The 25320-nt window shown below is 43.9% G+C and overlaps 2 protein-coding genes across 2 annotated transcripts in view; one reads left to right on the top strand and one right to left on the bottom strand.

Annotated features, from left to right (window-relative positions):
* Window positions 1-7922, top strand: part of LOC131287774 (uncharacterized) — a 39738-nt gene extending 31816 nt beyond the window's left edge. The window contains exons 8-9 of the mRNA XM_058316856.1: window positions 3002-3113; window positions 7703-7922. Coding sequence (XP_058172839.1) covers window positions 3002-3113; window positions 7703-7922 — 332 coding nt within the window. The remainder of the gene's footprint in view (window positions 1-3001; window positions 3114-7702) is intronic.
* Window positions 7923-18981: 11059 nt separating this feature from the next.
* Window positions 18982-22295, bottom strand: LOC131288155 (octopamine receptor beta-2R). The gene is made up of 6 exons (XM_058317268.1): window positions 21763-22295; window positions 21360-21458; window positions 21019-21117; window positions 20666-20787; window positions 19448-19880; window positions 18982-19309 (listed from the first exon to the last, which is right to left on the bottom strand). The coding sequence occupies exons 1-6, from the start codon at window positions 22293-22295 to the stop codon at window positions 18982-18984; spliced, it is 1614 nt and encodes a 537-aa protein (XP_058173251.1).
* Window positions 22296-25320: the final 3025 nt, after the last annotated feature.

The following is a 25320-nucleotide window of genomic DNA, read 5'->3' as shown; positions in this document are numbered from 1 at the left end:
CTTTCAGTTCGGGCAGAGAACTGTTCAATAATAACCACCCCATGGACGCAGCTGGCCTTTTTACGTTGTCCTCAGCTACCCCTCGAGATTACGAGAAGCGAACAGGCGGAGAAAGATAAATGATCTAGTTCTCCCTTTTGCGATAATTTATTTCCGGTATTCGAGTGCGGAAAACGGTACCACACGAACCTCGCGGCTGGAAAAGAAAACTCCATGGCTGTGAGAGGGAAAAAATGGCCATCCCATTCCGGTTAAAGCGATGCTCGTGTTGCACCTCTGCTGTTTGGAATGCTGGGAGTCGGTTTCCAGCGCCTTAGCGGGATAAAGCGTTCGGCCGTCATCTGGCGCTATCATTTTCAGGCCGGGACTATCCGGTCAAAAGCGACATCGAACAATTACGACTAGTTTTTCCTTTCGTCGACCGTTGTTATCGCTAACAAGAGAGCCCAGAATCCCCGCATCCATCGCATTCAGCTCGGTGCCAAGGTCAACGTTCGCGGTACGGTGGACTGGGAAATTCGAGCCGGGGCGTTCGCCTTTCGGAAAAGGGAATGAGCGTTAGCATTTGCGTCTTCGTCCGGCCGGAATGCTAACAAATGCCCCGCCGGACGCTTTTCCCCTGACGCCTTTTCCTCCGACACCGATGCCATTGGAAACCGCGACCGGTTTGGTGTGGTTTTTCTTCGCGGCCAACCGAAGCTTCCTGGTTCCGACGTTTTGATCGCCCGCGGGGCCCTTCCTAGTGGTGCGTGAGTTTCCTTTGTGCCCGCATCGTTTGCGGCCAGGGTTGCTGTGGTTAGACGTGGGAAGGTTCGCAAAAAAGTGCACAAAAACGATGTCCTTCTAGATGGGAAATTTAATTTAATTCATTAAAGTAATTCGCTACCAAAACAAAAACAAATTGCAACAGACCACTAAATGTATCCAAATGAAGCATGTTTTTCTGTCCAGTTGGTTACATTTAAAAAAGTTCAGCTTTAATTAGAGTAATAGCTTCAATACAGTTCTTGTTTCCTTTTTTATGGACATCATACAAATTGAATAAAACTGTTCATTTTTCAGGCATTTATGAACAAAGCTCCTGTAAGCAAACACTTCTGCTGAGTCGGTACTTGAAACTGTACACTTTTTTTCCACCCATGAATTAAAATCAATTGCAATTAGTTGACAAGGTGTGCATTGCAACTTTTCTCGCTTCACAGATTTTAAATATCAATTGACCTGAAAACCTGTTTGCAGTTGTATTTCGTTATGTGTTTGTGATGAAAATTTTCGTCCGGCGTTGTTTCTGATGAAAATTTGCAACAAAAAAACATTTGACAGGCTCTGTTGGCTTATTTTTAAATTGAATCAAACAGCATAACTGGACAGAAAAATACATAGAGAGGAAATTATGTTCAACGAACTATGAAACAAATTTGCATTTTTGTTTACAATTCAATGAAGATGCTGCCAATTTCAGCCTCTTTTGTTCATGTGCTTCATTTTCAATGAAAAAGGTTCTAAACATGAATTTACGTATTTGCTTTATTTAAATATGAATCAAACGTTTGATACAAAACGTTTAGTTGTCAAAGCTGGAGTAAAACGTTAAAAACCTGCCTCGGTTCCTAGAAATTCATCAATTCCACAACAATATAACCACCACCTGAGGAAACAAAGACTAAGCTATAGGTTGACCAACACGATACATTTTCTAATCGGATTTGTATCTTCCAAGAAGAGCCACCTGGTACCATCAAGCCTATGGCAATATTTACTTTTCCATTCCGTTGTGTTAAGTCGATTATTTTTGCTCTTTGTGCATGGTTGATAAAACGGTAATCGTCTAGGTTTTAACTGTCCGCTATGCTTTTGATTGGGCGAAGCTGTTGGGCAATTAAACGTCACATTGTTTCATATAAATCTACTTTACAGCATGATGGCGGTGCAGTTAGTTCCTTTGCTTTATTTGTTGTGTAACGTGTGTAATTGATTCATAGTAGGCGATGACACTTTAATTATTTAAAATTTACCTATATTTATATTTATATAAATATTTAAATTTTAATAGAAAACCCGTATTTCTCGCGTCGATAAACAACTTCAATTAAGTATGGTGTATGCTTTTTGCGACTCTTTATTTTAACACGCGTGACTTGAGTGCAGCTTGATTGTAGCAACTTTCGGCGTGGTTTGCAAGCAAGCTGGCATGTTTGCCAGCAATGCATCGCTCTTAATGAAGTTAGCAACTCCGGCGAAGCGGAACATGACGAAGAAAGTTGCCCGTTTCCGGCAACCTGACACCCAAATCAAAGTTTGAAAAAGCGTTCAAGAGAAGAGGACGAAAAACACGCCTCTCCAGAAATGACTGATGCTGTAAGTTGCGGTGCTACTTTCGAGCAGTTCGGTTCCGGCTTTTCCTAGTATTAAAAGTTGAGTTCTTTAAGTTCTTCACGCAGCGGGCGCTTAAATGAAGCTTAAGCCTGGGGCGGTAATTGGGTGGAATTTAAAAGTTGCAAAATTTACGTTTACGAAAGAAAGAAGCATTGGAAAAGTATGCGCACTAACTGCGGAACCATGTAGAACGAAGAGTTTTGGTGTGTGTATTCGTAGCTTTTACACCGTGTCGTTACAATGCGGCCTCTCAGCTATCGGTGTATGGCTCTTGTACGGCGTGCTCGATACGTGATTTAATTATCTTACCACTTACCAACCTTCGATCTGTTTCTTTTCCTTCCCTTCGTTTTCCTACCCGGCCGATGCTGAACGTGCCTACCTATCCTTCGCAATTCGAATTCTTCGATCAACTACCGGCCATCGTCCCATCGGCTTCTAAACATCAAACCGTCGGCCATCGGACACCCGATCCGGCATGGAAATGATGGTGTCCCGCTCGGGAAAACTGGCACAACACCGGAACTGCCCCATCGGTTGCCTGGCATCGGTGGAAACCTAATTAAACTTCTCCAACCCGTCCCGACGGTCGCTTCTCTTTTGCTGACGACGCGCCGAATGGCAGGCGGCACTTCGACACGCCAGTCGAAAGGATGGCGAGCGGAGCATAAGGCGGCCAGGACGCTCGGCATCATCATGGGAGTGTTTCTGCTTTGCTGGCTTCCGTTCTTCCTCTGGTGAGTATATGACGAACAGTGGACTCGTTTTCATTTAAATGTTTCTGTTTTGAATCGACTATTCTCGTTCGCTTTTCGATCAGTCATTCGAGCGGTAGCAAGAAGGCAGTTTAATGCTAATTTCGTTAGAGAACAATATTTTTTCCCCCAGCTGCAGTGTCATGGGATATAATTCAATACTCACTTGGATACTTCATTGGTTTATTGTTATTTTTAATCGTTGGTTTTAAATTATTTAATTAAATGTCAATCATTTCCTTTCTTGGTATCGTTTAAATATTCTCAATCGTCGCTTATGTTTTCTCTATTTGCTCTGATAATCTTGTTTTTCTTTTCATGTGACGTAGTTGAATCATGTTGTCTAATAACCTCTTTCTTTTTATCAACCTGTTCAAGACGGATGGTCTTTAACAGCGCTCTAATTGACGAAATCAAAGGAAAGACAACCAGCTTTCTTTGCCTTATCTTTAACACATTTATTTTACACTTAATCTTCGTTTTGTGTTTTGTTGTGTCAAAAAATCGTCTGGCTTTTCCGTCTTCCGTATTGAAAAAGGCGCATCCTTCGTTCCTTTTTTATATTTTCTAAAAACATCGCCGTCGCGGCGACGTTTATGTTGGGCCAGCTTCGTTGGACCGAAACGTTTCCAACACAACCACTTGCATGTGTTGCATAAACTGTTTGCAACAGATATATAATTACATTTAATTCAGTGTTCATTCATTTGACGATACACTCATATCGATTCCCTGCAGCGCATAGCCTCGTAAAGCGAGCAATAAAACAGCTCGGACCAATTACAGTGTCGTTGTAGCATCTGAAATCCCCCATGGTTCGGTTCTGCATTTGGGAATGGTGCAATTAATATCGACCAGCGTTTAGAATTGCTTTCGTCTGCAATGGCCACCAAACGTGTCCACCCGAACCGATGACACTGCACTAAGGCAACCGCTGACTTTGCCTCGAACCGGTTGTTAGCAATTAGCACTACATTTGAGCGAAAGCGTAATCATTTAAGCGCTACCATACCGCGCGCAATGCATTTTCATAATTAACACAAATGAGTTTAAAACTGTCCGTATGTTTTTTTGGTCCCCTCGACGGATGAGCCACCGTCCCGAAGCGGTAAAACTCGTTAATAAACGAAATGAAAATTATCATTTGACTTTGTGGATGGGAAAACAAACCGCCACAAATTCCGTTTGATGGCGTCCGATTGCAAGGGGAATCAAATATCGCAAACATCATCGCCCTCCCCCGGTGGCACAAATCATCACGCACGCTTTCTCACCGAGCGTTAATTGATTGACTGATTTTCCGTCTGATTAAACCATGATGCGTTGCGTTAAACCATGCGCGCAAACTTTCACCTCACCATTCGCGTGCCGACGGTTCGGGGGATTTTCAAACACAACCCGATAGGCCTATGGAAATTTATTTCATCAATTAGGTCATCATCAACGTGCAACCGGTTCGCGGATGTGGAACGGTTTGGGAAGAGGAAAAACTTTTAACTCGAACAAACACCCACCGCGACGAATCCGGTGACCTGTTGATGGACACTTACCCCTCATTTTTTTCGAGAAAAAAAGAGGGATCAAGTGTGAGAGAAAAGGGATCTTTTATAACAGACTCATTTCACTGTCAACTGCGAATTGCGTATCTCGCGGGAAAACTCATTTTGTTGAGTTCGTTAAACGTTTTATCGCGCGTTTTTACATGTCAAGCCTTTACCTCCGACTCGGCGCCGTTAACAGATGGGGGGCGGAAAGGGATGAAAGTTTCGGTTTGGGCAACAATTAATTGCAACAGACAAATTTAATTTGTCGAGATAATCCCTACTTCCGTTAAGTGCACACCGGCATTAAGGTGTTTAGTGCTTTTGTTGGAAAGTGTGACGGTTCGTTTTAATGAAATTATCAAAAATTAAGTCTAAAGAAGAAGGAAAAATTGTATTTTTAATCTTATGAATCCATTTAATTTTGCCAGGCGCGTTTATTTTTTTAACAACCACCTTTTTCGATTTAATTGGTTACATTTTTATTTTGATCCTTGCTAATGGATCGCCAAAACATGGTAAATCTAGATGATCGATACAACTTAAATTTTGTTATGTGCACTTTGTCATTTGTTCATCAGATAATGGTATTTTATATATTTGTGTTAAAGATTGTCTCATCCAAACGGTATCACATTCAAAGCAAAACCCACTCAGTCATCCTGATCGCTTGGTGTTTGCGGAGGCTGGCGCTTCAAAGGAGTGCACAAATTTTACTCGCCCGGTGCAGATTTTCCTTTTTTCTCCCACTCTTTTCCTCGGATCAGCTTGCTCGGGTCTGCTCAAGTGGCACACTCGCGACACGGCCATGATTGGCAAACAGGCCACTCAGCGGGCTCGTTATCCGCTAGAACTTGATTGCCGCGAATCAAAAGTGAAAAGTGGCTGAAATCGGAGCTGTCGACCGGACGGGAGTTTGTCATGGCGTGTTTTTGTTTCTTTTCGTCGCTTTTATTTTGGCTTTTGTACACGCATCGCAGATTTTTGTGGGCCCGTGCTAGCTCGGCGATTGGCGCTACAAGGCGCTTACGAGTTTTCCGGCGGTGACTTCCACCAAGACTGAGCCGGGATTATCCGGCTGCTTGTCAGTTCAGCATGCAGCGGAAGAAGTGAGGGGCCACAACATCGTTCAACAATTACCAAGAATGGCAACATTCCTACCCTCCTTCCCTCTGTTGGGCTTTCCTTGCCCCGGGAGGGAAACTTTTGCATGGGTGGAGAAATGAAAAACGCTGCTGAATTATGATGATGATGATGGACCTTAAAAGGATATGTGCTGAAAATTAAGGGTATCCGTGTACGTATGCGCGTGTGTGTGTGTGTGTGTGTGTGTGCCAGGCCACTCTGTCAACGTTCGTCAACCGATGTCTCGTGAAATATGATCAGACTCGTTCGTGGAAACAACCTACAACCGGGAGCCATTTTTCTGGTCCATCGAAAGAAACCAGAACTCGCCCCTCCACTTTCCAACGGGAGGAAGGGTCGATAGCCGGCGGTGGGAATGTGGCCGATTTTTGGATTATACAACGAAACATTCAGCCAACCCACTACGGGCTATAAAGTGCTTCGGATAAAGCCAACCCTGACCGAATGGAGGCTTCTGAATGCAACGAGTGGCAAATTGAAACATACAGCAAAACCTACTCAAACTTTAAACGAATTCAAGTGTAGGAGTTTCCATTGGAAATAAAAAATAATATACATCTTGCTTTATCGTTGGATTTTCTTTTAAGAATTATACGGACTACTTTTACCCGTGTCGCGATATATTTTTCCCACAGGGCTTCTTTCTACTCTCAGATAAGGGTCGCGGTGAGAAGACAAAAAACAGAAAGGTTGTTATCCTGATTGCTGATCATTCTTTTTGATTTATGATAGATTTCTTCGAAGAAAATGTCACAAAAAATGGTTCAGATTACATTGGACATATAGATTGGAACCAACGGAAAATATTTCGGCAAAACAGTCCAATTATTCCATTTTTTTCCTATACGCTGTTAATTATTGATAGAATAATAAAGTTGTGATATCGTTTAATAGTTGTTTTAACTCTAGTCTATATGATGTTTAAAGATTTTATGTCGGTTTTGTACACCGTAAAGCACCGTAAGCATCCTTTGAGGCAATGTTTTGCTGTGAACAAGGGTTTTCTCTCTAAAAATTAAATAAAATAACTTCAGTTTTAGTTAAAATTTAATTTTTAAGAAGTACTACAATTTCAAGGATTATTTAATTTCAACTTTACAATGTTTGATTTTTTTGTTTTTCAAAATGGATTACAGCCCATTCTTGCTTTTTCAATGCGCAAAGTAAAAAGTCAAGATGGAAAATTGAATCCCGTTCCACCTTTAATCTTTATTAAATTCCGAACTTGGTGTAAAAATATTGCATTATTACTGATTACTGTATAGAGCACCATCTCTTTTTAAACTTTTTGAAACAATACTTGGTGCTGAAAAAATGTTGATATACTCGCAATAATAAGGTAATTCCTTTTAAGTTTTCTTCTACACATTCTGCATGAATTAATATTAGAGTTTGGTTTCATTTCAAAAATAACCCTACTACATTACTTTATGCTGCTGTTTGCATAGAAACATTTCTTAAAATTGCATTGAGATTGCAAAAAATTCTGATTAGGTGAAAAATTAACAACTTTTATTTTTCACGTCAAATAGAAAACGAAAAACGAATGTTTCAATCATTTTCTTCATTCACCATTTCTCGTGACGTTAAGGTTTCACTCCGAAACTAAATGCCTCTCTTTTTCTCTGGGGACAGGGCAGCCGTTGATTATGGTTTTCCTATAAATACATTGTATTCTAAGCTCAACTGTAAGTCGTCTGGTATGCTTCAAGTATGCGACAAATGGGTCATAATCCTTTCGTAAGCCTTTCTATTTTCATTCATGGAACATTTCAACTCCAGCGACTGAACGGCCTGACAAAAAAAAGCGCCGGGTTGATTTCTTATTATTCGTTTTCTGAGTGTAAACCATAACTTAACGGACGAATTTCCCCTCCTTCCCAGGTACGTCATCACGACGCTCTGCGGTGAACAGGCGTGCCCCTGCCCGGACGTCGTGATCACGGTGCTGTTCTGGATCGGTTACTTCAACTCAACGCTCAACCCGCTCATCTACGCCTACTTCAACCGGGACTTCCGGGAAGCGTTCCGGAACACGCTCCAGTCCCTGCTGCCCTGCTTCGTTCGACGCAGCCCGTACGGCCACAGCGTGTACTACGTGTAGTATTAAGCGCACCCTCGTCGGTAGACCAACAACGGTGGCCATCGCTCGATTTCGACGCCCTCAAGATTGTTCGTTTACTTTCCGCTTGTTTGGAAGACGCACAAAGGAAGACGGCAGGAGGAAGAGTACAGCGAGGGCCATAATCTCTCCACCAAACATCTCCCGGGGTCGTCAAAATGTCTCCATCACACCGCTGTCTCTTCGGGTGTAAGGTATTTTCCGACCTGCTGCTCGCCCGCCGAAAAATAATTCATCACGCTTTTTCCACCCACCGCGCGGGAAACCTTTGGCGGGCCCTCGCTTCACGCCACGGGGTACCGTTGTTGATCGTGCCTGACACTTTGTGCTGCATAATTGAGCAATTTCGGGTGCCACCAGCTGAGGTGTTAAAAATCTTTGGCTGCCATTTTTGCCTGCGGTCGATTCGAAATCGAATTAGACAGCGGTGTGTGCACGCATTCGAACCGGGCCGTCCAAATGGCACCTTCGTCGTTGACTCGTTCCGAGCGTCTCCGGGTATCGATATATTTTCCTGCACGCATGGCGGAGCTCCAAGGGGTGGGAAGTGGACAAAACGGTGCGAATGTTTGCAAACCACCACCACCACCACCACCAAACCGCCTGCTGCCGGCAGCTTTGTGTCAGCTTTGATCAATTTTCAAGCGACACTCTCCCGACGGCGGAGACAAATATTGACAAACATCGGCGGTGCAGTGAAGCGAGCAGCTTCCTTGGTGCTCCTTTTTGACACACGTCACACACACACAAACGCACATATGTCCCCAGTGTGTTGGGTAAACACACTGTCGATTTTGTGCCGTGAGGACTACCCGGTGCGCGATGGTCTGTATTTACCCAGCAGCTTTTCCCAGCGGGGAATTGGCTACCTGTTTGCGTGAACCCCACCTTCGACACCCTTTGCCCCCATCGCCGGCGTGAGAGTAAATTTGGCAATAATCAGATTTGGGAGTGAAACCGAAAAACCAAAATGCCCGCTACAATCGATGGAGCTGCTTCCTTCCTCGACAGCGATACGCACAACACTCCGTTGACATTGTGCTGGAAAAAAAAGATGTCAAGCCATTCCAGTGAACAATGGGGCGGTGGAGCTTTATCTCTTCTCTCCTTCCTACTTTCATACCCTCGTCAAACCCGATCCCCGGCGTTCCGTTCGTTCACGGAAAATAAACATTCCGTTCGAGCGAACAACATGCGATTACGCTGGTGTCCGATCACCCGGACCGACCGGAAGGAAACTAGAGCCACCCTTGAAACTAGCGAAACTGAACTGATAGTGTAGCCACCCCCCCTCCCGTACGCTCGTCCCTAGATCGCGGGAAACATAGTTTGTAAAGGTAGCAATAATAGTTGTTATTGGAAGGGAACACACAAACCCATCATCATCGAGCAGTTAAGGTCATAAAGCAGCGCAAACTGCTTTAAAGGTGCATCACAATGGCAGGCTTTATTTTTCGACACACAAAGGCTATATCGAGAGTGATTAAAAATGGTTAAAAGTGGGAGTGAATAGTATTAAAAAAAGAATGTAACGATGTTTCTGTGTTTACGCAGCGCATGCTTTCCTGTTGCATCAAATAGTGGTGAACGATACAGTTCATAACACAAGAGCAAACCGCATCGTATTGCCCATCATCAAACCTAAATAGGTGTTCATCAGCTAGAAGTAGTAGTGCATCAGTAAAATAATCAGCTCTGACAAGCAACAGATAGCTAATAAACTCAACGTTCCTGCGTTCTGTAAAACATTCCAAAACATTTCGCTTGTCGTTTGGGAAACAACTGTAATAGTTAAAATTGACGATTTCATTATTCCGTTACGATAACGTGGTCCTTATGTTATCTAGTGTTTTGGATTTTACTTTACTAGTTTATTCCTTTTCATGCACGATTTTATTCTTAATTTTGATGGTAAATGCTTTGAAATAGCGGAGTCAACATTTGTGTAAGGTATAAATTAATCTGTTCTTTAATTTTAGCTTCAGGTAGCCCCGTAAGCTCGCAGACATCGTTTTATGTAATAAAAGAAATCGCACAATTTATTCAATACCTCCTAATTTACTTTAGGTTCGAAAATAATTAAAGCAATTTAAAGCCAATAAATTGTCATCACTGCTTCTGTCGAAATTATTTTGTATACCTATGTACATAGAAGAAGGACAATCCAGTGCGTTGGAAAGCAAACGAAGTAATTCGTTGAAGATCGTTTCGCTTACTACATGTTTTGTTAAATGATATAAACGAAGGTACGTGTGTGTTTAAACGTGTTAGGAATGTATTAAAATGCTCGTAGTGTATGGGATGAGCCGAGCGATAGGGTAAAGAAAATAGAAATCTGTGTTAGCTAAAACTATTTTGCCACGAACAGTAGTTTTCCTGCTGCCACAAAACGTGGCACTATCTCGCAGTCCGGTAGTATAGGTACCGTACGGTGCACGAAGAGACGCTGGCCGACAAATACATGGCTAGAGTTAATAATCGTCATCAGAGAACTACAAATTGAAAAATGAAATTAAACCAAACCTTCAAGTGAGAAACATCCAAGCTTAATCAGTGAGACGGGTATATACAGATCAATAGACAGAGTCAGCGTTTGATTCAGTAGGATCGCTGATCGTTAGTGTATGAAATATTTTGTAAGTGAATAGCTGAGAAAAACCTATCGTAGAGATAAAGGTGAAGCACATGAAAACTAATGGTTGTTCTACCGTACCAAAAGCTACTGTCCGAAGAAAATGAAAACACAAGAGGGCGTTGTATGGACGGTGTTTTGTTTAGGAAAATGTTCGGGAAAACATTACAGAATCACTAGTAGCTGGCAGAACTATGTAGCGCAACGGCAAAGAATCATATCCCCAGAGGCCAGAGTTAGCCGACCTAGCTGAGAAAGAATGCTGATTCCCTTACTAGAAAGGATGCTGTGTCGTTGTTTGGTGTATGTGTTCGTGTGTGAGTGTGTGTAGGACGAGATATTCAACGCGTAAGAGATTCCCCACCCCTTGCGTAGCGTGAAGGCTTTTGGATTTATTTTCACTGCAATTTGGAAACACTTTAATCTATGAACAAATAGAAGCTAAACAAAATCAAAGCAGTGTGAAAGTCATTGCTATACGTAATTTAGAGTGCTCGCTAGGCAGAACAAAAAACAAAACTATTTAACAAACCTGCTCGGGTTGTAGCTGTTAATGAAGAAAAAAACCAAATCTACTGTTTAGGAAGGCGGTGACCGAGAGTAAGCAAATAGTCGAAATCTTTATCATAAACGACCCAGCCAATACAGCTACCTAAGCCCACGCATACACTCACAGTAACACTAACAAAACTTGAATAAAGACTGTCGAAAATAGAAACAAGTAACCATGCTAAGGGATCATTACATTTGTATTTGAAAGAAAATTCTTTTGCAGGAGCCCCTCGTTAAATACCCCTTGTTTATGTTCTATTACCGTTATATTTGATTTGTAGTTTTAAACCCGAGACCTTTTAATTCAAAGAACAAAGCTGTCCAGCTCATAACTATCGTACATGAAGGTATAAATGAATGTCTAAGCTCTTTGAAATTATTATAACAAACTCTGCCTTGTACAAATAATGTACAAAACAGAATTGACAGATATGTAAAGCCTTAACCATAAACTGAATACCAATTTGCACAATTTTGCAGATTCCTTTTAAGACCAACCGTTCTGACCTACGGCAAGACATGAAAATATCGAATTTGGTTTTGTAAACGGGAACGACGTTAATCTGCAACGCTGTCAGGTTGGTAACACTGCCACTGTGGCAGTTTTCCGGTAGATGGCGCATCATATTTTTGAAAGCACTGTCGGAACATTAAAAAAAGCTATTTTTGGAAGCTTTTGAAAGGAGGCGCCTGGTGGTTTGTAGCGTTTCGAAATCTATCTTGAATCTTGCATGCAGTCAAATCTCTGTTTCAGTTTTATGCAAGTTTGATATAAAAGCGTTTTATTTATTTTCGAAAGGAAAGGAACAGTTTTTCGGAATAGTTCAAATTGAGAACAACGATGAAACGAAAGTCAACGATCTTCTTGCATCATTTCAATCATTTTGATTTTATTTCTTTAAATGGACTCAATTCACCATCAGTTCGAGAGGAGAATAACAAGGAATAAATAAACAAAGACTCTCCTACCCCCTCAATGGACAGAATATAAGCTACCGAACGAAACTATCATCTAGGGCTATCGATGACGATATTGTAGATTCTCTAACAACGAATCGTTTCTCACTATCACTGACCGGAAGCCATCACTAGAAGGTAACCTCTTCCTGTGCACTCGGATGATACTTGCTTCATAAATGCTTCCATCACTGCGTACCGGCAGGAATTGTATGCTAATTATCGTGTGATTTTGTTCAGCTTCACTTTCAACTCCCACGGAATTTTCAACCTTCAAAGCTTTTTAGGATTTGTTTTGCGTGTTGCTCTCTGTTTACATCGAATTTATTGCTTCGATACGAGTTTTCCTTAACGTTAGCTTCTGCGTTTGTTCGTTTGTGCACCGCGTTTGGAACTAATATCTGTCATAAGGAACCTAACGTGAACAATAATTAAAACTATAAATAGACTTTATCATTTTGGGGTTAAATCTCGGTGCATTTTGAATCGCGGCTAGTTTTTCCTTCGGCTCCTTTCCTGGACTCCGGTAATTGTATGTTTCACATTGGTAATGTCAACATTTACACCATTTAATGTTATTTATTGTTAAGCATCAATTTTACAACTAGACCCATTAACGCTTTACGTGTATATGTATATGTTGCTTTTTCACTAATTATTCTCCGCTTCACTGTTCCCTTCCCCCTTCGCTACGATGCTGCTGCCCGCCCACAACCACAACCATTTCGTCCTCCGCCTCCGGACTGCGCCAGTGTTCCTTCGCTTTCTCTTCCCCACCACTCCCGTTTCGTGTGCATTCTTTCGTATTATAAATGATTTCCCTAAGATGCTCTACAAACAATGTCTACGTTCGCTCCTCAAACCGACCAATTACCTCACGGGTACTCTCCAACGCCACGCCGGATTCGGGGGGGGGTTGCTCGACTTTATGTATCGTATTTTGGTTAGCATTTTGTTAGCTCATGGGAAAAGGGGAAACAGTTTTGATTGTTGAACGCCAGATTTGTTACATTCGTCTATGGTCGGTACGGAGGAGCGGTAAGTTAATAATAAACGCATTGCCTGCTATCCCTCGGTCCATCATTACCCTCCGTGTTTTCACGCACTCATTCATGAGACACACACACCCCCACACACGTACAAACATACACACACTCGCGCACAATCATACACCAAGCCAAACAGCTTGTGGTGTCGGGAAATTTACCTTCCCCAACTCTCGTGTGGATATTGTTTATTTTCTCCGCTTGGAAAACTGGATTTAGGTTCCTTCCATCAGGTTCCTTGCAAACATTTTCCCTTCCCGCTGTAAATAACATACAGCGCTGCGTATTTTCAATGTTTGCTCTTCGTCATGCAAAACGGGGTTTGTTCCAGCGTGTGGAGTTGTCTGGTTTTTTATCAAAATTGTATCTTTATTGAACTACCATCTGGGGTTGGCTCGTTTAGTGTGATCTTCTCACATTGTGTTATTTTTCCATACCCTCGTTTTGAGTTTTTGCCGCTTGTTCTTCAATCCGGAGGTCGGTGACTGTTCCCCGGGATGGAGGTTTTTTACATGTGTTCAATAGTTGTTATTTGTAGAATTTATTGAAATATTTCATCTAAACAATTATTTTTATAGATGTGCTCTTCCGCTTTCGTAATGATATATTTTATACACTCCTATCCATTTGCATCCACTCATTCACAATCAATCTAAACTCGTAAGGTAAAGTGAGCCAAGATGCACACTGAATCGAAAAAACATTAATTTCTAGCTATCCATTCAAGAAAACTACCCCAAATGTTCACACCTCGCTTCTATATCATCTCTTTTCTTACCAAAAAATAATAAAACGATGATAAAATTCTCAAATTATTAACAATAGGATAATTATTGCGAGCAATCGCCATTTAAAAATGTTGTGACTTGATTTCAACATTTCATTTAAACACATGTTATAGATTATACTGTCGTGTGGAATAATAAACCACTTTCCTTGGTTAAATTTTAATGAAGAGCCCCTGAAATTTACATGGAGTTTTAAACATATTTTACCACTTTTCTTATGCGCATCTTGTTCCACTTTCCTCTGCTCGTCCCTTATAGTACCCTGGCACACATTCGCTTTCATACACATTCACAAACACGTACACACATACACATATTTCATAGCGGAAGCATCGGAGACCTGTTAACAGCACACTTTGAAGATTTGCATTGAAGTTCGTCGGCTTTCGGCTTTATGTTAAACATGCATCCAAACATTTACAAACGACGAGTGAATGGTTGAGTTAATCTCTGTTGTTTTTTTTTTTCGTTAAACACGACAAGTTTCCAGCTAGGCTTAAACTACTCTAGAAGTACGACGATTCTACCTCGGTAAGAAAGGTGAATGTAGCTGGTGAAAAATGGGACCGATTATCACAAACCAAAATGAAGAAACCCAAAAATACACGCATCACATTTTGGAAGCCTCCCAAACGAAATCGTACGAAAGTGTCCTCGTGTTGATGCGAACAACCCTCGTCATTCCCTCGTATGTATGCTACAAATCGTTATCAAAATGGTGACTACTTGGTATGGTTTACGTTTCTTCTCAATCCACATCCTTATACTAGCGAAAAATTGCTAAAAAATTGCCATTTCCCGACAGTCTCATGCTCTACAGAGGGAAGGTAGGAGAAATGTTTTCCGAACATCTATATCAAGTGAGTAATGGGTTTAGTTTTTGAACATGGAAGAAGATGGTTAAAAAATAATGGACTAAAACACAAAACTGCCAACGCAATCAAAAGGTCTGGGCGGAAAACAGTTCAACAGTCAACAAAACTCAATTTCGTACGCTGAACAAAATGTGTAGAAACCAAATGCAATTTCAAATTATTGTTCGTTTTCCTTAACACTTATCTCTCGATATCGTTTGATCTTCTTTCCCAATACTTAACCTACAAAGAGCAAGTCGTCTCGGGAGTGTTTGCTTTTGTTTCGGATGAAAAGGACGCTGGAGATGAACCATTCCTTCTACACTGCAGGTTCCGAAAGAAAAAACGACAATACTACGAACAGTACGTACGGATAGATTGGTTCTACTAATCCTAACGACCTTACGAAACTACGGTATTCGCACAAGACTTGCCCAGACCTGCGGCCCGGACCGTGTCAATTGGTTTTCCATTTTTAAGCTAAATATTGCTTTTCAATATTATTCAGTTTTTGCCTCCGATGGCGAACTTTCTCCTCACCCTTCTGCAGTTTTCGTTTCGCTGGCGAATTGAATCGTCTTTCTAGCCGGTGGTTTGTTTTCCTTTCGTTTTACCTCCCTTTCCGTTGTTTTTGATTCATTACCATCTTTTCTCTTATCATAGTTTCCTTTCAATGGCCGGTACGTTGCGGGTTTGGAACAAGAGAACAGAAGTTCTATTTTTTCTCATGTCCAGGGTTCCGTTTGCTTTGATCTTTTGTGATGTCCATTTTAACCTTAGCGCTTGTCCATATTCATTGATTTATGTCATCCTACCCTTTATGTCATCAACCATCAGAAGCCTCGAGCGAAAAACAGATTTCTCCGTTCTGTTCGACCCGGTTCTGTGTATGTGAATTTCATCAACTGCGAAACGAGATCGGTATACAAAGCGAGAAAACAACATCCTTTACCAGCCTGCTCATTTGCTTCGTGGGCATTTCTCGTTCGCAAACTCTTCCAAACCAATTTTGCCCAAACAAAAGTTGAGTGCAACTTCGAACCGGAAACCGGAAACGGTACGGTTCTATCCCCCGAAAAACTAACTGATACGCAAACCTCCGGACAGATGAGTACAATGACAAATGATTGCCCGCCAGAGGTGGAGTGATTCACTGTTCAGATAATTTTCGAACGATACATCTTCCCGCGGCAATTCATCCCATCGGTAAAGACAACCCGAAGGCTGCAGCATTTCTGCAGGAGTGGGTTAACAGAGTGTGCCGTTTGAACCGAGCACCAAGTGGCAAATGGCAGGGATGGAAAACTTTGGTGCTCTAGTATAGGTAGAACATGACTACCACAATAAAAAAAAAACCACATGAACGGAATTAGAAATTTAAATGATATTGTTATCGAACACCAAATAAATATTACACTGGCTGAAGCTTTCACAGTAAAGTAGCTTTTTGTTGTTTTGTATTTTTGCGCGAGGAATCGTAGAATGTCATCCATTTTGTTTAAAGAATATGCATTCAATGGTAAATATAAGGTATGAAATGTTTTCTTTAATAAAACAAATCATTTAGACAAAACCATCATTGGAAAACATTTATCTGGTATTTAAGACGTACGAGAAACAATTAATTTCTCAAAGTGGAAAAACAACCCTTCCTCACTGTTACAAACCAAAAGTGATTTACCTAAAAACTATTCATCACAAATCTAAATAATCCGGTTTGCTTCCGCTGGACTCCGGGCATCGGATTCGTATTCCGCCGGAAGCAAAATAAACAAACTCGATGTGTGTATACTGCAGCCGGGAATGCATCAACTGTCGAAAAACAACATTCCCAAAACCTTACCGTTTCATTCGACGAAGAACCAATAAGCGGGTGAACCGTACGCTAGCTCGATGGAAAATTGATTGCACTCCGGAACCAGGCCAGAGTGTTTTCCGGGTCGTGGAAAGTTTTCCTTACCTTCACACAAAAACGGCCGACAAAAACAACGTGTTTCCATCACGACTCGCAACCGAGGTTTCGTGTTTGTCGATTAATTCATCGTCGATCGTTCCATCGCACGAGCTCGCCCGTATTCCCAATTTTCCGTCTGGCCCGGGCAGCTGTTTGGGGCGGGTTTTGGCATGTGTAGCCATCTGTTGCATCAAACTGCAGGTGCATCGAGCGCCAGCCAACTGCTAACTGGATGGGAACCTCGTGTGGGCGTAATCAGTTCGATCATCAATCATCGATCTAGGTAAGAGCACCGGACGGGGTGGTGGAAGTGTGGGAACCGCTCCCCCCCTCCACCCCATCCTTCTGAACAAAATACAGCTGGTCGGTGAAACGGACGAGACCGCCTCTTGGCACGCGGCCACCGGCTGGCAATTGAGCGAGAGTTTCCTAAAGTCAACCCGGGAAACGCAACCGGACCGTGACGTGTTGGATAATTTGGCGTGAAAGTCATTAAACTAAGTTCGTTCGCGTTTGCTGCGGCGTCCACCTGGGTATTGATTTCCCAATTTCTCCATTTCAGTATCGATAGAAAGTCATCCGACTCTCTTCGCACTACTTTTCCGATTTCAATCTCCTTTTCACGATCTTCTATATGAGCTTTTCATCTTTTGATTTCACTGTTCAGGACAATTAGTGTTTAGTTCTCTTTCGATTTTTTTCCCCGTCTCAGGTTTCACACAGTTTCATTTTGCTACACAATCCTTCGTTTTATTTCTCACTTTGCGTTCATGTTGTAAACAATTATGCTGCAATCGTTTATCATTGAATAATGGTTTCTCACAGTTTCGTATTAATTCCCTCCTACCTTTTTATTATACTTTCTCTCCTTTCATTATATCACTACGCAAACCTACTGTTTCATTCGATTTTTGTTTGAGTTTCGCTACTTACTCCATGCTAAATATTAACATTCATTAATTTGCGCTACTGTATTGATTTGTTGTTTAGGTTTTTTAAAGGTTTCGCTAGAACTTTCATTACGCTACACAATATGCTGCCCCTTACGGTCAATGTGATTCCTTACAGACAAATACCCGCATTGAATAGTTATGTGTTGTTCTTTCTTGTGTGGTGTGAGACTGTTTTCTCTGTTACGTGTTTCGCCTTCATACATGGCATTGAACGGTGTTTTCCTCTTGTGTGTGTGTGACTGGTTCCGTGTTTTCATGCTGTTTTTTTTCTTATTTATTTGATTAATAATACGTAATATGTTTCGGTTTCCACTTTCATGCAACTTCCCGTTGGAGGACTGCAGTAACTGCAGCGGAACGCCTTGTGCGACATTCGATCATGGTGGGGTCCGCGTCTATGTGTGTGTGAGTGTGTGTGTATGTTTTTATGGCTAGTTTTACACCAAGATTCGTTGCACACGCAACACCTTTCGACCCACACGCCAACGGTCAGCGCCAGGAGCCGTTGCCTAACGCCGTTTCGGAGTCGGTTCGTTTGGTTAGTTCTGCCTGGATGCACCTCGGCCAGCGCTTGGCCACACTTGGATGGAGCTGGCATTTCCCACCGGGCAGGACGTCCCCGCGTATGCCAGTGTGTGCTATTAATAAAAGTGTACCTTCGTTTTTTTTTCTACACACGGCGGTGGTTTTTGTGGCATCCTCCGATTCTGCCAGCGAACGGCGGGGAAGAACCGAAACGGGAGCTTCAAAGGAAGGAGGAGGAAATGAGGGATTCGTAGCTATGAACTTATCGGCAAAACATTAAACTAACAGAACCGTTTCGAGCTGCCAATCGCTAGTCGGTGACTGGAGAGCAAACGTCCTGCTACAGATACGTAGAAAACTTTAACAAACAAGAGAGGACGAACAGGAACAACCGTCTCGGACTCGGACTACCTGCCCGCTACGTTTACGCTAGTCTCTAGGGAACTTAACCAGACTTACGGGCGCACCGGGGGGCGCTTCGATAACCTATCGCACTAGAACTAGAATAAATAGAGAACCCAAACCGGGCGTTCGGATCTATAACAGTTAGAAATGTACAGCAACGAGCAACTAGTGACGAGCTTCTTCTGCCCCGATTCCCGGGGGCGCGATGGCCGCCTGTTGGAACGTAGTCTTCTAATCTTTGGTTTGGAAAGTCGCAACTGAACGAGGACTCAGTGGGTCGAACGCTCACTCGAGGAACCGGGTGCACTCGGTGGTGGTGGTGGTGGCGATGGTGATGGTCTCGTCGTCGGTGACCACCTCTGGCGCGTGCCGCCGTTACAGACTCTCGCCGATCTCGCTGTTGAAGCGGTCCGTTTGGGACGAGGGCCGCAGATAGCTCTCGGAGTAGACGCTCTTGGCGCGGCAGTCGTACCGTAGACTAGCCCGCCGCACGTTTATGTCCAGCGGGGACGTTTCCCGGCGCCACCAGGCGCAGAACATGCAGTCGAGCGTGTTCCGGAACGCTTCCCGGAAGTCTCGGTTGAAGTAGGCGTAGATGAGCGGATTGAGCGTCGAGTTGAAGTACCCGATCCAGAAGACCAGGGCGACGACGATGTCCGGACAGGGGCACGCTTCGTCGCCGCAGAGCGACGTGATGATGTACCTGCGATGAGGAGAGAGTTAAGTCATCAGAGCTAGAGACATAGACTGCGATTTGAGTGAAGTGTTAGAAATTAGAAAATCTGCTATGCTCCTCGTTGAGTTCCTCTTATATATCTACTGTAATCCCAACGATCCTTACCACAGGAAGAAGGGCAGCCAGCAGAGGATGAACGTGCCCATGATGATGCCGAGCGTCCGGGCCGCCTTATGCTCGCGCTTCATCTTGATCAGATGTCGATCGCGCGTTGGCGTCTGCTCCGCGTCCACCTCGTGTGTGGTGAGCGTCCGGGAGGACCCGCTGCCACTGAGTGCCTCCCCGTTGGTGCCTCCCCGGCCACCGCCGCCGCCGTGCTGCTGGTGCATCAGCATGGCGGTGCCTTGGCGGAGGGCCAGCTGCTTCTCCTGCCGATTGGCCTCGCGGAATATCTGGAAGTACGTGAACACCATGATCGTGCACGGGATGAAGAACGACACCGAGCTGGAGATGACCGCATACGGCTTGTTCACGATGAACTGGCAGCTGTTCTGCTTGAGCAGCACGTCCCGCTTGTGCTTGTCCGTGGTGTACCAACCTGAGTTAGATAATCAAATTTCAATTAAATGCTGATGATAAAAGCCTCTACAGTTTAAAAAAAAAGTATTTGATTACAACTATTTTGTCTATTTTCCTCTCAATACATGCTGTTGCACTTTACGTCGGACGTTCTCTATTTTCCTTTACATGTACAACTTCTCAATACAAAACTAACCTCAAGATTGACTGGTTTACGTTGGACTGCCAATATTCTCACTATTAAATTCTAGCTTTTCTTTTACCTCATTTTTGTAGTTTAAACTCCCATTTGTTCCTTGCATTTTAACATACCGTAATTTAATTTTCTACTTGTTTCCTCTACCCTTAATTTTCTTACATTTTATGTTCCCTTGTACCATCCCTTGATACCCAAAGTTATATGGTTGAATTGAACGTTTAATCGTTAGTAATCTCATTATAATACAAAATATCCATGATAGTTTCCTTCATCAAATTGTAAATCCAATTAATTGAGACATGTTCAAGTGCCATGATTACCCCTTCGAGAGTCGACCATCAAGCTATATCAGAATTGACATTTACGGCTCAATCAGTTAACTTAATTGCTGTTATTAAACTGTTTGGAGCTGAATGCAAACACTCGGTCGGTCATTATTCTGCTTCCCTTTTGGGCCTTCTTTTGTTGCTGTAATGACGACTTTACGCCCAATTTTCACTCCAATCTTTTGCTTCCATAATGCAATTCATGCTCTCGTCCTTTTACGTTTCCCTACCCTGTTATTCTATTTTTCTCTCCGTCGTTCCGAGCCTTCCGCAACTTACCAGCAAAGATCGGCACGAATGACAACAGCGCTGGTGATATCCAAGTATTTAATAACATTATCGCGACGACACGCTTCGTCATGCTTATCGGATACTTAAGTGGTTTCACTATGGCATAATATCTGAAATCGTTGGAACGAAACGTGAACGGGAAGGAGAATTGAGTTAGTGATCGTTCGCTGATCGGAGGAGAAGTTTATTGGGTCTTATCGGGTTGGAAAAAGTGTGTTATAGTAAAGTAGAGTGATATTGTAAAAAAAAAAAAGGTTGACTCATGGACCGAGGGAAAAATCAAACCGGTCCCCGATGGAGGCGCCTGGTCGCCGATCGAGCTGGGAAGAAGCTGCACTTACCTATCCACTGAAATACAGCAAAGATGAAGTATACTGGCGGTCGAGAAGTAGACATCTAGGCTGTTCCACACGTCGCACATGAACGACCCAAACTTCCAGCTGGAAGGAACAAAAAAAAAACGCATAAAAGGACGTTCTTCAATTCCCATCCGGTAAGAGGTTGGACATTTTGTTTGGAAGAAAGGAACAAACGTCACGACCAAAGTCGATTGACGTGTCCAGTGTGGTGATGAGCCGAATTGGTTTGGGATGACAATTTAATTTTCACACCCCGGTTTTTTTTTTCATCAAAGTGTTGGTGCGTGCCTTATCGCTCGCAGATCCCGGGTTCGAATTCTTACCTTCCCGTTATTTGTACGCTAAAGTTGAATGTCATGGCCATCATCGCCACCATGATGTCGGCCATGGCCAGCGACACGACGAAGTAATTCGTAATCACTCTGCGAAAGGGGAAGAAGAAAACCAGTGTGAGAAAAGTGAGAAATTACGAGCCGGCGGTGCGAGGGGTGGGCTTTCGGTATTAAATTGCAGCGGGTGGAAAATGAGTGTGCTTTTTGAAACATAGGAAACGTTTTACACGCCCGATGTCACGGAGGCTCGTGCAAGTGTTTCGGCTAGGTTGGGAAGGGGGATTTCCGACTGCTTAATGATGTTTTCATCAGCCTCTACCATTCGTGACCACCACCCTCAACCACCTCTCCACTCTTGGGGGGGGGGGAGTTTTTCCGGCGTGATGGAAGTTACCGTAATTTCCGATGGCGCTTGACGGAGATGATGACAAGCAGGTTGCCGAAGATGGCCGCTACGATAATGAACATCATGATGGAGGCCTTCAGCACGAGCAGCACCACGTCGATCCACTCGCCCCCGGCCACGATCGCCTCATCCGTCCCGCCCACCTCCACCACATCGATCGGCGACGTCGAGGTGAAGCCCTGCAGTATTATGCTGCCCCCGGACGCGTCGAAGATGGACAGCGTCTCGGCCCCGCTACCTTCCGCCGATCCCGCTGCCGCCTCCCCGCCCATCGATGGCACCGCGGCCGACGCCAGCGCACCGACCCCGTCCCGCTCGTGGTAGCTCTGGTTGAAGAACCCGCCGGCACCGAGGCCACCGCCAGCGCCGCGCCCCGCCGGTGCCCCGCTTGCCATCGAACCGAGCCCGAGCGAGGACGCCAGCACGACCGCCACCGACTGGAGGTGGGCCGCGGCCGACGAGGAAGAGGAGGCCGGAGACGAAACCATGTACTTCGGCGAGTCATCCTTGGGAGGATTCATCGCACAGGACGCAAACCACTCCGGAGTCCCGGTTCCGGTTCCCTCCCGGCACTGCACTCCCGCTTCCGCACTGCTCACATGCGATCCCGGTGGCACGATCGTACACTTCAATACACACACACACCCACACACGCCTCACTCCTTTTTCGATTTTCCCAGACACCACACTGCCGAAGAGGAACTCGCCTTATTTCCCGCTCGCACCAACACAAAACTCGATCCAATGGACACGCTTCAATGACACTTCATCTTCGATTTAATGATCATTAATTTTCCGCTAGTTCGGCATACTTTCATCGAACTCATCGTTGATTGAGTGCAGTGGAAACCGGGACGCCGACGCTCGGGGTTGCAATATCCGTGTTCGATCTGGAAGCGAGATTAAGGAGAGTGAGAAATAATTAGAGATAATTACAAGGACTATCCATAAGTGTAAGGCTTTCGAGCAAACAGAATTTAACAACTGCTTCGAAGGAAAATGGGTGAAAGTTATCGGCGGATGTTGAAATTCAAAATTAGAGTTGACAAAATCATGTACAAAGGGAAAACCTTTCGAGAGTTGGAAAATACACTCAAGGGTTTATCTTGAAAATACTCTCAAGGGCTTATGGCATCATTTATACGTTAAAAGCACTCGAGCGTAATGAAATCACAAACCCTCGGGTCGGGTTTGTTTAACATATTCAAGCACAGTCAAATGGTTCACTTGCTTTGACGGGCTGTCAGAAACACTTGGCCGAGCGAATGACGATGACAAACTGCGTTGCAGAACCACAGTCAAACAAATCGTATCATAAAAAAAATGATACTTCCTGGTATGCCTTCCGTGAACCCCGCTCACGTTCACAACGGAACCAGGGAACCCCAGATGCTGCTTGCTGTAGGTTCTTAACCGGGGCACCTTTGCTGGGAGGGAAAGTGCATTCATGTTGTTTCACAGAGAAAGAGAGAGTGCGATGGAGAGATTTCAAGATCCGCATCCGGGACAGGGCACGTTTCCGCTTTGAAGCGACACACTTTATCAAAAACCCTGCCCCGCAAACGCCGGACGTCCGTCAGGTGTTTGAGTGTGAGTGAAAAGAGGATGGTCACGAACCTTGGATGCAGATGCGGCGGAGGGGAGTGGGTTGAGCGGGTTTTCCAAGATGGCATCAGGTGCTACAGAACTGGGTCAAAGGGTTCGGCACACGGTTCGTTGCGAGCTGATGGGACAATAAGATGCTGCAAAACATGAACGCATGGAACGGGAAAACAACCAGCCCTCTTTGACCGACGAAATGGACTTTTATCGTGCGGAAAAACCGGAGAGCTCATGGCTGCATTTCGAGTGAAGAGCATGGTGCATTAAAGTTTATTCAAAGAAACGCAACGATATGCATGAAAACTGTGCAAACGAGTTTGTATAATCATACACTTTCATCATCACGAACTCAAAAAACTGTTTGAGAAATTTCAATAACATCACTCAGGTCCCGTTTTCCTTCCCAAGAATTGTGAATATATAACGAGCAAATCGTTGGACCGTTTGGTTTCTGCACCAATAAAAAAACTGGCCCAACGGGAATGCAACAGAGTACGACTTCCATTTCCATTACAGAATTTCAAATCGATGCAAAATTCGATTGCTTTCCTCAACGCTTGAGCCTTCGAAAAGTAACCATAAACAATTCCTAGAAATTCGAGCTGATCAACATCCAATCCCTGGTGGTTTTTTCAGGGATGGATTGTCAACGCTTGTTCCGTTTGCAGCGATTTGCCAATGGCCAATGGAAAGCCCCCAAAGGTGTGTTCCGATGGGTTGGTAACGTCAACATAGCAAAAGGAAAAGCTTAAAACCATGATATCCCATCATATTTAAATGGTTCCAAACGAACAGCTTAAAGTCATCCATGTAGAATACACTCGTTCAGAGACCGGAGACGAAGAAAACATGTGCTTTTTCCATCGCTGCAGGAAAAAAACAGGTTGCAACTCGAAAAAAAAGGAATACAGCCACAGTAGGGGAAAACAAATTGCTGGCTCGTTTTCCACCTCCGGTGCAAGCGCGGCAAGCTCACCTCGGCAGCATACGACGGCATAATGAATACCCTCGCCGCCATAATTCACCACTCGCGTTCACGACCCCTGCGCAGCATCCGAGTGGTGTGCAATCGCACGGACAAGATGGCGGCACCCGGGTACCGTATTATTTGCAATGCAGATAATCGCAATAATTTCAGCATTCTAAGCGAGCTGCGCCACTATCTCCCACCCTCTAGCCCGTGCCCTGCCGCTCACGGTCCCTTTCCCTCCCCCTGCCGGAATGGCGAGCGTCCTCTGGGGGACACGGTCGATGTTCTCGGCGTTTTGGATCTGTGTCAACGGAGCAAACAAGGAACCGCGGGGTGGTGGTGACGGAAAGTGGAAAGTCTTCACCATGCTAATGATGATACTCTCCGGTAAGCCGAGGTCAAACACCGTCCGCGGGTGCTTTGCGAGCGGTGTAGGATTAGCGATTTTATTTCTCCCCCGGTCACTGGGACGAGCTCGGTTCGGGCTCTGGTAAACGGGATGCGTCGCTTTGGAAAATGGCAAGGTTGGCATACGGTTTTGCAATGTGCTCGTAAAAGCATCCTTTCACGAGTATGTGTGGTGTGTACGTGCAGTTTGCAGGAGAAGAAAATTTAATAAAGAAATCCATTCGACCCGATCATGCGGACTTTAGAAGTAGCTGTTGCCATAGAAAACGTAGCAACACGAAAACAAGACATATAAGCGGTAGCGATTTTGTTCTATTTTTTCCGTACGGATTTTACTTCTACACAAGTATTCTTGTGGAGAAAAAAACGTAAAGCTGCTTATGTCTTAAAGCAGGCAGTTTTTCAATTTGTTTTCCTCCACCATGGAAACCATTAGATTACATGTATTTCCAAGCTCAAGCGTAAAGAGGTTTAATTCGTGCAGGAAAATGGTCAAAAACAACTCACCATCTCCATGGTTAATGGTACAGAGGAGTTTAATTAAAGAAGTAAGATCAACAACAGTA

Source organism: Anopheles ziemanni, chromosome 3 (assembly GCF_943734765.1).
Source record: "Anopheles ziemanni chromosome 3, idAnoZiCoDA_A2_x.2, whole genome shotgun sequence".
Lineage (NCBI taxonomy): Eukaryota > Metazoa > Arthropoda > Insecta > Diptera > Culicidae > Anopheles > Anopheles ziemanni.
The sequence above is the reverse complement of the archived record's forward strand: the minus strand, read 5'-3'. Positions and strand labels throughout refer to the sequence as shown.

What these genes read in the sequence shown, in the direction of transcription:
- LOC131288155 (XM_058317268.1), bottom strand. Translation starts at nt 22,295, where the DNA reads ATGAATCCTCCCAAGGATGACTCGCCGAAGTACATGGTTTCGTCTCCG. An exon ending in AAGCGCCATCGGAAATTACG is followed by an intron (nt 21,459 to 21,762) that starts GTAACTTCCATC and finishes CCCCTTTCGCAG; the next exon opens with AGTGATTACGAATTACTTCG. An exon ending in TGGCTGCCCTTCTTCCTGTG is followed by an intron (nt 19,310 to 19,447) that starts GTAAGGATCGTT and finishes TCCTCATCGCAG; the next exon opens with GTACATCATCACGTCGCTCT.